The sequence below is a fragment of the Hyla sarda genome, chromosome 12, assembly GCF_029499605.1.
Source record: "Hyla sarda isolate aHylSar1 chromosome 12, aHylSar1.hap1, whole genome shotgun sequence".
In the NCBI taxonomy this organism is placed as follows: Eukaryota; Metazoa; Chordata; class Amphibia; order Anura; family Hylidae; genus Hyla; species Hyla sarda.
This window is the reverse complement of record NC_079200.1, coordinates 64,871,267-64,886,247: the sequence shown is the minus strand read 5'-3', so window position 1 is coordinate 64,886,247 and position 14,981 is coordinate 64,871,267. Positions and strand designations below refer to the sequence as shown.

Here is a 14,981-nt window from a genome sequence, read left to right as displayed (position 1 = left end):
TTACTCATATTACTGTATAAACCTTTGTCCCTCTAGTATAAAACTATGTCCTCTTGTTCTAATTTTTCTTTTCAATATACTTTACTCCATTACAGTGTTGATTCTTTTTATGTATATAAAAGTTTCTATCATATCCTCTCTGTCTTGTTTACTCCAGTCTTGTATATTCATTTTAAGCTGTATCACACAACATTATAAACGTTATGGGTGGGCAATAGTATAGGATTACTTATGATATTTTATAGAGGTGCACCGAAATGGAAATTTCAAAACCGAAACTAAACCGAAAAAAAAAAAAAAAAAAATGTCCAGCCGAAACAGATACCGAAAATGACTTCTCCCCGTCTTCTGGTAAAATGCAGCGCTCCGCTCATTAGATTAGATTCCCCCACATTAGATTGCCAGCTCCCCCACATTAGGTCGGGAGTTCCCCCACATTAATAGGCAGCTCCCCAACAATACTAGGCAGCTCCCCAACAATAGTAGCAGTTTGCCCACAATAGTAGGCAGCTCCCCCACATTAGGTCAGCATTTCCACCACAATAGTAGGCAGGTTCCCCACAATAGTAGGCAGTTCCCCCACAATATTGGCAGCTCCCCCAACAATATTAGGCAGCTCCCCCCACATTTGTAGGCAGCTCCCCCCCACATTAGGTCGGCAGTTCCCCCACAATATTAGGCAGCTCCCCCCACATTTGTAGGCAGCTCCCCCCCACAATAGTAGGCAGTTCCCCCCCCCACAATAGTAGGCAGTTCCCCCCAACAATATTAGGCAGCTCCCCCCACATTTGTAGGCAGCTCCTCCCCACAATATTAGGCAGCTCCCCCCACATTTGTAGGCAGCTCCCCCCCACAATATTAGGCAGCTCCCCCCCAACAATATTAGGCAGCTCCCCCCACATTAGGTCAGCAGTTCCCCCACAATAGTAGGCAGCTTCCCCCCACCCCACAGACATACAGCTTCCAGCCATATACAGTGTATGGCTGGAGGCTGTATGTCTGTACTGCTGCCCCCACAGTGTTCCGGTCACCGCTCCTCCGGCCCAGGGTCACATATACTGCTATGGCCTATGGACCATAGCAGTAGGTTCCGGGACCGGGGGAGCGGTGACCGGAACACTGAAGAAGATGACGCGGTCACTTACCAGGCCCCGGCCAGCGCGCGTTCTCCTGCGACAATCCTGCGCTCCTCCTGCATCTCTATGGTTGTACGCACGGGACGTCAGTGATGTCCCGTGCGTACAACCATAGAGGCGAAGGACCGAAGGAGGACGCCGGGGAATGGTGAGTGACCAGCCGACATCCTTATGTCCCGAAAAGATTTTTCGGGACACAGGGATGTCCGGGATAGGAATACTTCTTTTTATGTGCCCGGGTTGGCTCCCGTGTGTGGCTGCAGGCGGGGGCCGACCAGAGTATATAAAAAATAATACTGTATACTAAAAACCAGGGGGCCTCCAGCTGTTGTGAAACTACAACTCCCAGCATGCCGAGACAGACTTTGCCGGTCCGGGCATGCTGGGAGTTGTAGTTTCACAACAGCTGGAGGCCCCCTGGTTTTTAGTATACATACAGTATTAGTTTTTATATGCTCTGGCCTGCCCCCGCCTGCAGCCACAGATGTTGTGGCCGGTGCAGTGTTTGTAACTTGTGCTGTGGGTCATTATCGGCAAATTTTTTGTTGTTTCGGCATTTCCCCAAAATGGCTATTTTCGGCCGATATGTATCGGCCGCCGATATATCGGTGCATCCCTAATATTTTATATTTATTCATGTACGTTAGGTTTTTGGTAATGGAACCCTCACTGCTGTCATTTTTAGCTTATATGGGACACCTAAAAATGTAGACCTTTTCCCTGCCTTAATCGTGGAGGACTTGGTGCCAGGAAGTCGTCTTGGACTCACATTAATGTGCCTGCTAGTGACTCAGTTCAAAAGACTCAGAGATGGAGACAGGTAAATATGATGTTATGGCTCTTTGATAGGAAAAGCACCTGAGTAATAAAGAATATGTTTATATGTTGATTTTAAGTACTTTAAAATATTTCTATAAATTTTGACCAGTTTCCCTGAAGACAGCATGATGCTACCACCACCATGTTTCACTGTGGGGATGGTGCGCTCAGGGTGATGGTCAGTGTTAGGTTTCTGTCACACATAGTGTTTTGCACTGAGACTAAAAAGTTGAATCTGACCAAAGCACCTTCCTTCACATGTTTACAGCGTCTTCTCAGTTTGCTTGCAGCAAACTCCACACAGGTTTCCTTGAGGCTTATTTTGAATAATTCTTCCATAAAGGCCAGATTTGTGGAGAACATCTTAGATTCTATCACCATAGCTGTTGATTTTTACAGCTCCTCCAGAGCTACAAATGGCCCTTTTGGTTGCTTCTCTGATTAACTTTATTCTTGCCCGGCTTGTCCATTTTGGTGGACGGCCTTGCCTTCGTAGGTTTGCTTGGTAGGTTTGAGGATGGATTTTGTGGTGCTTCATGAGATGGTGCCTTTGTGCTTCTCCACGGGTTTATTCCTAAACTGTTTACTGAGCTCCTTGGTCTTCATGCTGCTGTTTATTTGGAATAAAATACATTTTAATCTGTGGTTATAGCATGACAAAATTTAGAAAAATCGAAGGTGAAAACTTTTGCAAGGTTCTGTGCAGGAATATAAATACTAGAAAACAGTTTTACCTTTTTAGGTTGTTATGAAGTTCTTTGTAGTTTATTAACTTGTTTGGATTTCTGCTCATTGTGCTTCCTGCAGATTCTGGTATAGTAACCCAGGTGTCTTCGCTCCAGCTCAGCTCACCCAGATAAAGCAGACGTCACTGGCTCGGATTCTTTGTGATAATGGGGACAACATCCACCATGTGCAAAATGATGTTTTTCGTGTAGCCTCCTTTCCTCATGGCATGCAGAAATGTGAGGACATCCCGCGGGTAGACCTAAGTTTCTGGAAGGAGTGCTGTGATGGTGAGCAGGATGGAGTTAGAAATTTTTTTGCCTATGTTTTGGAAGACTAAGATCAGCGACTTGGCATACCACATGCAACAATAAAGGAGCAATAACAGATTATTCTGACACTTTATTTATGGCCTGTCCCTTGCATGTTTGTATATTTACTCAGGATGTGGGAACAAAGGTCAGTTTGATGCTCTTTCTCTACAATTCCGAAGCCGGAGGGAGCAGCAGTTCAGTTACCCTGAAGATAATTCTCACACATCCAGTTCGGAGGAGTCTAAGTAAGTTATGTTACTGAGGTTCTGTATAGCACTGTTATTTGGACAATAAAATGCATTATGAATCATGTAGAGTTATTCTCATAGAGTATGTGCCCTGATACGGACCCTGCAGGGGTGCCCTGATATGGTTTCCACAGGGGGCTAACCAGAGTGACCCTTCAAATCTCTACAGAACTTGGTACAGACAGGGCACTCTCTTGTCTAATATCATTGAGTTTTCTGGGGTTCACATATGGCTGGCATCCGGCATAGGTGAACTCAGCCTAGATCTTAACACACCTGATGCCATAACTGATGACAAGTTGTCCTCAGTTGTATGGCATCTGGCGTCCATTGTTTCTGGACAGTGGACAGGGGAACACAGCAAGCGTGTCCAACCATCTAGTGGCAAAATTGAGACACTAGATGATTGTGAACTGTCCCATTCAAATGAATGGGATCAGTTCTAGCATCAGTTTCCCTCCGATGCATGCCGGAGGGAAACTGTACCTGATATGTGAACCCAGCCTTACTGGTGTATAAGGAAATTAGTGGGTCGTGTTCTTTACCCTGATGACATCACAAGAGAATTATTATCATAATCCCACTTATGTTCTTTAACTTAATTACAGACTGCACGGTCTGCCTGATGACTATTCTGCAGAAGATCATGTGCCCAGACTGGAGAGTGTGATCTCTACACTGCAGAACAAGGTGATGTCAGTCAATATCAATTTACCATAAAACCACCTGCATTCATAGGCAGTGACATTTGAAGATACAGTGGGGCACAAAAGTATTTAGTCAGTCACCAATTGTGCAAGGTCTCCCACTTAAAAAGATGAGAGGCCTGTAATTTTCATCATAGGTATACCTCAACTATGAGAGACATAATGAGAAAAAAAATCCATAAAATTACATTGACTGATTTTTAAAGAATTTATTTGCAAATTATGGTGGAAAAAAAGTATTTGGTCACCTACAAACAAGCAAGATTTCTGGCTCTCACAGACCTGTAACTTCTTCTTTAAGAGTCTCCTCTGTCCTCTACTCATTACCTGTATTAATGGCACCTCTTTGAACTTATTATCAGTATAAAAGACACCTGTTCACAACCTCAGTTTCTCTCCTAACTCGACTATGGCCAGGACCAAAGAGCTGTCGAAGGACACCAGAAACAAAACTGTAGACCTGCACCAGGCTGGGAAGACTGAATCTGCAATAGGCAACCAGCTTGGTGTGAATAAATCAATTGTTTGAACAGTTATAAGAAAATGGAAAACATACAAGACCACTGATAATCTCCCTCAATCTGGGGTTCCATGCAAGCTGTCACCCTGTGAGCAAAAGTCCCAGAACCACACGGGGACCTAGTGAATGACCTGTAGAGAGCTGTGACCAAAGTAATAAAGGCTACAATCAGTAACACTACGCCACCAGGAACTCAAATCAGGCAGTGCCAGACGTGTCCCCCTGCTTAACCCCTTAAGGACGCAGGATGTAAATGTACGTCCTGGTGCGGTGGTACTTAACGCACCAAGACGTACATTTACGTCCTGTACATAACCGCAGGCTGATCCCGGCTGCTGATCGCAGCCAGGGACCCGCCGGCAATGGCCGACGCCCGCGATCATTCAGAACGCCGCACGGAGGCCCCCTCACCTGCTTCTGTCACACTCCCGGTGTCTTCTGCTCTGGTCTGAGATCGAGCAGACCAGAGCAGAAGATAACCGATAACACTGATATGTTCTATGTCCTATACAAAGAACAGATCAGTATTAGCAATCATGGTATTGCTATGAATAGTCACCTATGAGGACTATTCAAGTGTAAAAAAAAAAAAAGTAACATTAAAAGTAAAAAAAAAAGTGAAAAATCCCCTCCCCCAAGAAAAAAGTAAAACGTCAGTTTTTTTCCTATTTTACCCCCAAAAAGCGTAAAAAATAAATTTAATAGACATATTTGGTATCGCCGCGTGTGTAAGTGTCCGAACTATTAAAATAAAATGTTAATGTTCCCGTACGGTGAACGGCGTGAACGTAAAAAAAAAAGTCCAAAATTGCTACTTTTTTAATACATTTTATATTTAAAAAAATGTATTAACCCCTTCAGGACCAAGCCCATTTTGGCCTTAAGGACCAGAGCGTTTTTTGCACATCTGACCACTGTCACTTTAAACATTAATAACTCTGGAATGCTTTTAGTTATCATTCTGATTCCGAGATTGTTTTTTCGTGACATATTCTACTTTAACGTAGTGGTAACATTTTTTGGTAACTTGCATCCTTTCCTTGTGAAAAATCCTAAAATTTGATGAAAAATTTGAAAATTTTGCATTTTTCTAACTTTGAAGCTCTCTGCTTGTAAGGAAAATGTATATTACAAATAAAAAAATTTTTTATTCACATATACAATATGTCTACTTTATGTTTGCATCATAAAAGTGACGAGTTTTTACTTTTGGAAGACACCAGAGGGCTTCAAAGTTCAGCAGCAATTTTCCAATTTTTCACAAAATTTTCAAACTCACTATTTTTCAGGGACCAGTTCAGGTTTGAAGTGGATTTGAAGGGTCTTCTTATTAGAAATACCCCACAAAAGACCCCATTATAAAAACTGCACCCCCGAAAGTATTCAAAATGACATTCAGTCATCATTTTAACCCTTTAGGTGTTTCACAGGAATAGAAGCAAAGTGAAGGAGAAAATTCACAATCTTCATTTTTTACACTCGCATGTTCTTGTAGACCCAATTTTTAAATTTTTACAAGGGGTAAAAGGAGAAAATGTATACTTATATTTGTAGCCTGATTTCTCTCGAGTAAGCACATACCTCATATGTCTATGTTAAGTGTTCGGCGGGCGCAGTAGAGGGCTCAGAAGCAAAGGAGCGACAAGGGGATTTTGGAGAGTACGTTTTTCTGAAATGGTTTTTGGGGGGCATGTTGCATTTAGGAAGCCCCTATGGTGCCAGAACAGCAAAAAACCCTCACATGGCATACCATTTTGGAAACTAGACCCCTTGAGGAACATAACAAGGAATAAAGTGAGCCTTAATACCCCACAGGTGTTTCACGACTTTTGCATATGTAAAAAAAAAATATTTTTTTTCACTAAAATGTGTTTCCCCCCAAATTTCACATTTTTCCAAGGGTTAATAGCAGGAAATACCCCCCAATATTTGTAACCCCTTCTCTTCTGAGTATGGAGGTACCCCATAAGTTGACCTGAAGTGCACTATGGGCGAACTACAATGCTCAGAAGAGAAGGAGTCATATTTGGCTTTTTGAGAGCAAATTTTGCTCGGGGGGCATGTCGCATTTAGGAAGCCCCTATGGTGCCAGAACAGCAAAAAATACCCACATGGCATACCATTTTGGAAACTAGACCCCTTGAGGAATGTAATAAGGAATAAAGTGAGCCTTATTACCCCACAGGTGTTTCACGACTTTTGCATATGTAAAAAAAAAAAAAAAAATTTCCACTAAAATGTGTGTTTCCCCCCTAATTTCACCTTTTTGCAAGGGTTAATAGCAGAAAATACCCCCCAAAATTTGTAACCCCATCTCTTCTGAGTATGGAGGTACCCCATAAGTTGACCTGAAGTGCACTATGGGCGAACTACAATGCTCAGAAGAGAAGGAGTCATATTTGGCTTTTTGAGAGCAAATTTTGCTCGGGGAGCATGTCGCATTTAGGAAGCCCCTAAGGTGTCAGAACAGCAAAAAAAAACACACATGGCATACCATTTTGGAAACTAGACCCCTTGAGGAACGTAACAAGGGGTACAGTGAGCATTTGCCCCCCACTGGTGTCTGACAGATCTTTGGAACAGTGGGCTGTACAAGTTTTCATTTTCATGGACCACTGTTCCAAAGATCCGTCAGACACCTGTGGGGGGTAAATTCTCACTGCACCCCTCATTACATTCCGTGAGGGGTGTCGTTTCCGAAATGGGGTCACATGTGGGTTTTTTTTTTTTTTGCGTTTGTCAAAACCGCTGTAACAATCAGCCACCCCTGTGCAAATCACCTCAAATGTACATGGTGCGCTCTCCCTTCTGGGCCTTGTTGTGCGCCCCCAGAGCACTTTGCGCTCACATATGGGGTATCTCTGTAGTCGGGAGAAATTGCGTTACAAATTTTGGGGGGCTTTTTTCCCTTTTACCTCTTGTGAAAATGTAAAGTATAGGGCAACATCAGCATGTTAGTGTAAAAAATAAAAAATTTTTACACTAACATTCTGGTGTAGACCCCAACATTTCCTTTTCATGAAGGGTTAAAGAAGAAAAAGCCCCCCAAACCTTGTAACGCAATTTCTCCCGAGTACAGCGATACCCCATATGTGACCCTAAACTGTTGCCCTGAAATACGACAGGGCTCCAAAGTGAGAGCGCCATGTGCATTTGAGGCCTAAATTAGGGATTTGCATAGGGGTGGACATAGGGGTATTCTACGCCAGTGATTCCCAAACAGGGTGCCTCCAGCTGTTGCAAAACTCCCAGCATGCCTGGACAGTCAACGGCTGTCCGACAATACTGGGAGTTGTTGTTTTTCAACAGCTGGAGGCTCTGCTTTGGAAACAGTGGTGTACCGGACGTTCTTATTGGGGGAGGGGGGCTGTGTAGGGGTATGTGTATATGTAGTGTTTTTAACTTTTTATTTTATTTTGTGTTAGTGTAGTGTAGTGTTTTTAGGGTACAGTCAAATGGGCGGGGGGTTACAGCGAGTTTCCCAGCGCAAAATTTGCTGCATCTCAAGATGCGAGAAACCCACTGTAAAAGCCTCGCCCATGTGAATGTACCCTGTACATTCACGGGGGTGGCGGGGCGGGGGGGGCTTGCATCAGCTGTTGCAAAACCACAACTCCCAGCATGCATGGTCTGTTAGTGCATGCTGGGAGTCATAGTTTTGCAACAGCTGGAGGCACACAGGTTAGGAAACACTGAGTTAGAAACAGACAATGTTTCCCAACCAGTGTGTCTCCAGTTGTTGCAAAACTACAACTCCCAGCATGCCCAGACAGCTGAAGGGCATGCTGGGAGTTGTAGTTCGGCAACATCTGAAGGGCCAGATGTTGCTGAACTAAAACTCCCAGCATGCCTGGACAGTCAGTGCATACTGGGAGTTGTAGTTTTGCAACAGCTGGAAGAGCACAGATTGGAGACCATTATACAATGGTCTCCAAACTGGGGCCCTCCAGATGTTGCAAAACTACAACTCCCAGCATGCATGGTCTTTTAGTGCATGCTGGGAGTTATAGTTTTGCAACAGCTGGAGGCACACAGATTAGGAAACACTGAGTTAGAAACAATGTTTCCCAACCAGTGTGTCTCCAGCTGTTGCAAAACTACAACTCCCAGCATGCCCGGACAGCTGAAGGGCATGCTGGGAGTTGTAGTTCGGCAACATCTGAAGGGCCAGATGTTGCTTAACTAAAACTCCCAGCATGCCTGGACAGTCAGTGCATGCTGGGAGTTGTAGTTTTGCAACAGCTGGAAGAGCACAGATTGGAGACCATTATACAATGGTCTCCAAACTGGGGCCCTCCAGATGTTGCAAAACTACAACTCCCAGCATGCCCGGACAGCCAAAGGCTGTCTAGGCATGCTGGGAGTTGTAGTTTTCAGACTCCTAGAAGCAGCAGTGAAGATCTTCACTGCTGCTTCTGAGGACTACATACTTACCCGTCGCTGCTCGTCCACGTGGCCGGTCCCGCGCTGCTGGATCAGGTAAGTCCGCCGATCCCCACGTGTTCCCCCCGAATGCCGCAGGTCCCCGCGAGCCCCTGCAGCCATCGTCCCCCGTTCTGCCCGACTTCCAGGGGCGGGCAGTGCGGGGGATCTGAACTTTCACCCCAGATCACTGTGATTGGTCCACAGGGACCAATCACAGTGATCGCTGACCAGGACCATCAATTGATGGTCCTGGGGGTGAAGCAGAAGTTGTCCCCTGCTGGAAACAGCGGGACTTCTGCCAGTTAACCCGTGCGATGCTGCGCATCGCCGGGTTAACTGCATGTCATTTATAAACGCCGGGATGCGCGAACGCACTGCACAACCCGGCGTTTATATATGACATTCTGCGGGAAGGGGTTAAACGTTTTTTATATGCAAATGTGGTATCAAAAAAAGTACAGATCATGACGCAAATAATGACCCCTCATACAGCCGCTTATACGTAAAAATGAAAAAGTTATAGGTCATCAAAATAAAGGGATTATAAACGTACTAATTTGGTTAAAAAGTTTGTGATTTTTTTAAGCACAACAATAATATAAAAGTATGTAATAATGGGTATCATTTTAATTGTATTGACCCTCAGAATAAAGAACACATGTCATTTTTACCGTAAATTGTACGGCGTGAAAACGAAACCTTCCAAAATTAGCAAAATTGCGTTTTTCTTTTTAATTTCCCCACAAAAATAGTGTTTTTTGGTTGCGCCATACATTTTATGATATAATGAGTGATGTCATTACAAAGGACAACTGATCATGCAAAAAACAAGCCCTCATACTAGTCTGGCGATGAAAATATAAAAGAGTTATGATTTTTAGAAGGCGAGGAGGAAAAAACGTAAAAATTAAATTGTCTGAGTCCTAAAGGCCAAAATGGGCTGAGTCCTTAAGGGGTTAAGCCAGTAAATGTCCGGGCCCATCTGAAGTTTGCTAGAGAGCATGTGGATGATCCAGAAGAGTATTTGGAGAATGTCATATGGTCAGATGAAACCAAAGTAGAACTTTTTGGTAAAAACTCAACTTGTCATTGTTAGGATTCGGCTAGCTGGATGTGGATCCTCTGTGTCAGCGAGGGATTGGCGTGGACGGTGTCGGTGGACCGGTTCTAGGTTGCTACTGGTTTTCACCAGAGCCCGCCGCAAAGCGGGATGGTCTTGCTGCGGCGGTAGCAACCAGGTCGTATCCACCGGCAACGGCTCAACCTCGCTGACTGCTGAGAAGGCGTGGGACAGAAGGACTAGGCAGAGGCAAGGTCAGACGTAGCAGAAGGTCGGGGCAGGTGGCAAGGTTCGTAGTCAATAGCAATAGCAGAAGGTCTGGAAACACAGGCTTTGGACAACACTAAACGCTTTCTCTGGCACAAGGCAACAAGATCCGGCAAGGAAGGGAAGGGGAAGTGAGGTTATATGGACAGGGCGCAGGTGGAAGCTAATTTAGACTGATTGGGCCAGGCACCAATCACTGGTGCACTGGCCCTTTAAATCTTAGAGAGCTGGCGCGCGCGCGCCCTAGAGAGCAGAGCCGCGCGTGCCAGAACATGACAGGCGGGGACCGGGACGGGTAAGTGGCATGGGATGCGATTCGCGAGCGGGCGCATCCCGCTATGCGAATCGCATCCCCATCGTGAATGTCAGTGCAGCGCTCCCGGTCAGCGGGTCTGACCGGGGCGCTGCAGAGAAGAGAACGCCGCGAGCACTCCGGAGAGGAGCAGGGGCCTGGAGCGCTCGGCGTAACAGTCATGTTTGGAGGAGAAAGAATGCTGAGTTGCATCCAAAGAACACCATATCTACTGTGAAGCATGGGGGTGGAAACATCATGCTTTGGGGCTGTTTTTCTGCTATGGGACCAGGACGATTGATCTGTGTAAAGGAAAGAATAAATGGGGCCATGTATTGTGAGATTTTGAATGAAAACCTCCTTCAATCTGTAAGGGCATTGAAGATGAAATGTGGCTCGTTCATGCAGCATGACAATGATCCCAAACACACCACCTGGGCAACGAATAAGTGGCTTTGTAAGAAGCATTTCAAGGTCCTGGAGTGGCCTAGCCAGTCTCCAGATCTCAACCCCATAGAAAACCTTTGGAGGGAGTAAAAAGTCCGTGTTGCCCAGCGACAGCCCCAAAACATCCCTACTCTAGATGAGATCTGCATGGAGGAATGGGCCAAAATACCAGCAACTGTGTGTGAAAACCTTGTGAAGACTTACAGAAAACATTTGACCTTTGTCATTGCCAACATAGGGTATATAACAAAGTATTGAGATGAACTTTTGTTATTCACCAAATACTTATTTTCCACCATAATTTGAAAATAAATTCTATAAAAATCAGACAATGTGATTTTATGGATTTTTTTTTCTCATTCTGTCTCTCATAGTTGAGGTATACCTATGATGGAAATTACAGGCCTCTCTCATATTTTTTAAGTGGGAGAACTTTCACAATTGGTGGCTGACTAAATACTTTTTTGCCCCCACTGTATGTAAAGTTGTCACGACCAGGAAATAGGAATACTTCAAACTTATTTTGTTTGTTAAAGTGGTCACTGTGCACTATAGATTGAGTACTTACATCTCTCCACTGTGCAGAACATTTATATTAAATAGGTAATCCAAGAACAGAAATGTATGTAATATCTGTAATCCATATGGTATTGCCTATAAATAGTTGGTTGGGGTCTCAGAGCCCCTGTTGTGCAGCAGTAGCCAGCAACATCGAAAAGGAAGAAAAGCATGTGGAAATCGGGCTTAAAGGGGTTGTCCAGAATTAGAAAAACATGGCTGTAGTACCAGATGCCACCCATGGTCAAGGTGGGGTGCTGTTTGTAAAAGAAAACAGCCATATTTTCTATCCTGGATAGGACCTTTTAAAGTGGTTTTCCAGCGTTAAAAAATGAATAGCTTATTGTCAGGGAAAGAATATGAGATCAGTGGGGTCCCAACTCCCGACACTGAAATGATTGACAGGACCCTGATGCTTATGTGTAGATGCCGCTGTAGTTTACTGCTGCTTACTATTGCAATGAGGTGCTATTAGAAGGGGCAGTGCATGGTAATGGGATAAGACTTGAATGAGATAATGCTTCATGGCCTGAAACACCCCTATAGGTCAATCTGTTGAAACTTAGTTTTGTATGTTCTGTTTCAGGTGCAGGAACTTGAAGCTCAGGTGAGGCACCTTCAAAGGACACTTCTGGACCGACAACCAGAGCACCAAAGTCTGCTGTGATGTTACCATATAGCCAACTCACACTGCCCTTGGCACGAAGTGTGAATACACCCCCGGTAAAGGCCCAATTACACTCCCCAAAAATCTTTTATGATTTGCTTGTTTTTCTGAGCAATCCTAAAAGTAATTGATCCGTATGAGGGTTTCTATACACGCAGTTGTTGTGTGTGGTAATTCCTGCATGACCGAGAACTGCATAGCAAAAAGTGCACTCAGCTTACGACAGATTTCTATGGTTTTGAAATAAAAACGGGCTTCACTTGTTCTTGACATGAAACCATTGTTATCCATTGTAAGCCATGTATGGATTGCCCTGACAGAAAAGAAGATCTACAACTGTTTATCAATCATCAATTGTGATGCCATAATAATAGTGGCACAGAGGATAAATGTAGGCACCCTTCATTGTGATGTTTACACTTTGTTTTGTCTTGCTTTGCTGTCTAGCGCACAAACAGGTCCTGGTGTATCAGAATCTGTATATATTGATTAGTCCTACACCCAAGTAATAATAAATACAGGGTGCCCACTTGATGGAGGCTTTAGCTCCTAGACTATTGAACACATTTTTATGAAATTTGGTCAATCCGTACCTTACAAGTCAGTAACCCCTCATAACATGTTCATTGAGCAATCCTTACTGGGAACCTTTCAGCTGTATTTGCTTCCAAGAGCTGTAGATGTGGCGTCCACTGGGTGTTAGTAGGACATACCTTGTTCACTCTGTGACACCAGGGCACCGTTTATCTGATCCATGGTCTGAAGGTGGGAAGCAGTCTTCTTGGGCCAGACACGATGTGTCAATAAACACACCGACATCAGGTTACGGTTAACTTTTACTGAGCTTGTGAAGTTGGTATAACACAAACAGCTGGTCTAAGTGTGAGAGTTCAGCTTACCTCTTGCGAGCCTTGTTGCCGTTCTGAGACTTGTGGTGCTTTTCACCAGACAGAATTGTATAATTTGTGGTTCTGGTAGCAAGGGTCCTTCCAAGGCACTGTAGACTATTCTGCAGGAGTATGTAGTTCTCTCGCGAGTGATAACTTGTAGGATGACCAGTAGTAAACTGAAGTAGGCCTCAACTCAGGACACACGAGCAACACCTGAGCTTGGCTGTTGCTCAGGAGCAAACACTGGGTGAACTAGCTTGAACTAGACTCTAGAGTGAACTGACTAACTCCTCCCCTGTACCTCACTATACAGAGGGGACTTTTGGGGTCTTATTGGCTCACATGGTCACATGAGGTTTGCTTCTCACAATTTTAAAGGCACAGTATAGTTACATAGTTAGTATGATTGAAAAAAGACATCCATCAAGTCCAACCAGGGAATTGAAGTGAAGGGTGTAAGGGGATAAGGGGAAGGGATGTAGTTTTATAATTCTGCATAAGCATTAATGTTATTTTGTTCCAGAAATGTATATAACCCTGTTTTAAAGCTGTTAATTGTTCCTGCTGTGACCAGTTCCTGAGGTAGACCGTTCCATAAATTCACAGTCCTCACGGTAAAGAAGGCTTGTCGCCCCTTTAGACTAAACCTTTTCTTCTCCAGACGGAGGGAGTGCCCCCTCGTCCTTTGGGGGGGTTTAACCTGGAACAGTTTTTCTCCATATTTTTTGTATGGGCCATTTATATACTTATATACGTTTATCATATCCCCCCTTAAACGTCTCTTTTCAAGACTAAACAATTGTAACTCCTTTAATCACTCCTCATAGCTAAGATGTTCCATGCCCCATATTAGTTTAGTCGCACGTCTCTGCACCCTTTCCAACTCCGCAGTGTCCCTTTTATGAACAGGCGACCAAAACTGAACAGCATATTCCAGGTGAGGCCGTACCAATGCTTTATAAAGGGGGAGTATTATGTCCCTGTCCCTTGAGTCCATGCCTCTTTTGATACATGACAATATCCTGCTGGCTTTGGAAGCAGCAGCCTGACATCGCATGCTATTCAGTAGTCTGTGATCTACAAGTACACCCAGATCCTTCTCTACCAGTGACTCTGCCAGTTTAATCCCCCCTAAGACATACGATGCAGTAATGCATTAAACTTTCATACATGAAACAATAACAAAAGAAAATATATTAAGAAGCTAACTGTGCCACTGCAGCAGCTGATAGTGGTTGCCATACTTATAAATTCTCCTTTTTTCTTTTTTTTTATTACTCAGTCAAGTGTCAAGGAGGCAGAGCCAGGCTGCTCAAGTGTCACAGCCTGACCAGCCTCTTTGCTTCTTCTCACCACCCAGGGCTCTGTATATCAGTCAAGGAGGGGCTTGGGTGTTTGAGCAAGCAGTAAGGCTTGCCAGGCTATGGCACTTTAGTAGCCTGGCTATCTTTCTGATCACACCATGCCATCCCGACAGCTGTCTATCCCTCAGACGTGTAGTCAATAGGAGCAGGTGCTGTCCATTCCTCACTATAGTATGCAATAAACGTGTGTTCACTCCTATTTAAGAATAGAATCTATTAAGTACTGGCAAATAAAATTTGTAAAGAAGTTCAAAGTCAGAAAGCCACTTGCTAAATCATGTATCTAGAAATGTGGGAACTGGAAACATTTTATTCTTGTATCAGGAACTTACAATTCATATACCAAAGTCACTCAGAATGTAAGAAGATAAGCTCTCTTTGCAGCTCTTTGGCATTTGTTCTTGGATGTTCCCATCAGGGCTGTGGAGTCGGTAGATAAATGTTCCGACTCCAGAGTTTTCTGTACTTCCGACTCCGACTCCTCTGTATTAATATGCGAATGTATTTTATACATTCCTTGAAGGAAAGAAAGGCAACATAC

The 14,981-nt window shown here is 44.2% G+C and overlaps 1 protein-coding gene across 5 annotated transcripts in view; it reads left to right on the top strand.

Annotated features, from left to right (window-relative positions):
- LOC130296615 (peroxidasin homolog) overlaps positions 1-13,488 on the top strand; it is a 62,167-nt gene extending 48,679 nt beyond the window's left edge. For 4 of the 5 annotated variants that reach the window (XM_056548343.1, XM_056548344.1, XM_056548346.1 and 1 more), the window contains 5 exons: positions 1,822-1,956; positions 2,763-2,971; positions 3,126-3,240; positions 3,852-3,933; positions 12,106-13,488. In XM_056548343.1, coding sequence (XP_056404318.1) covers positions 1,822-1,956; positions 2,763-2,971; positions 3,126-3,240; positions 3,852-3,933; positions 12,106-12,186 — 622 coding nt within the window. In that variant the 3' untranslated portion in view covers positions 12,187-13,488. Of the gene's footprint in view, positions 1-1,821; positions 1,957-2,762; positions 2,972-3,125; positions 3,241-3,851; positions 3,934-12,105 lie in introns of those variants that run through there. The other variant, XM_056548345.1, reaches the window with a different exon arrangement.
- The last annotated feature ends 1,493 nt before the right edge of the window (positions 13,489-14,981 follow it).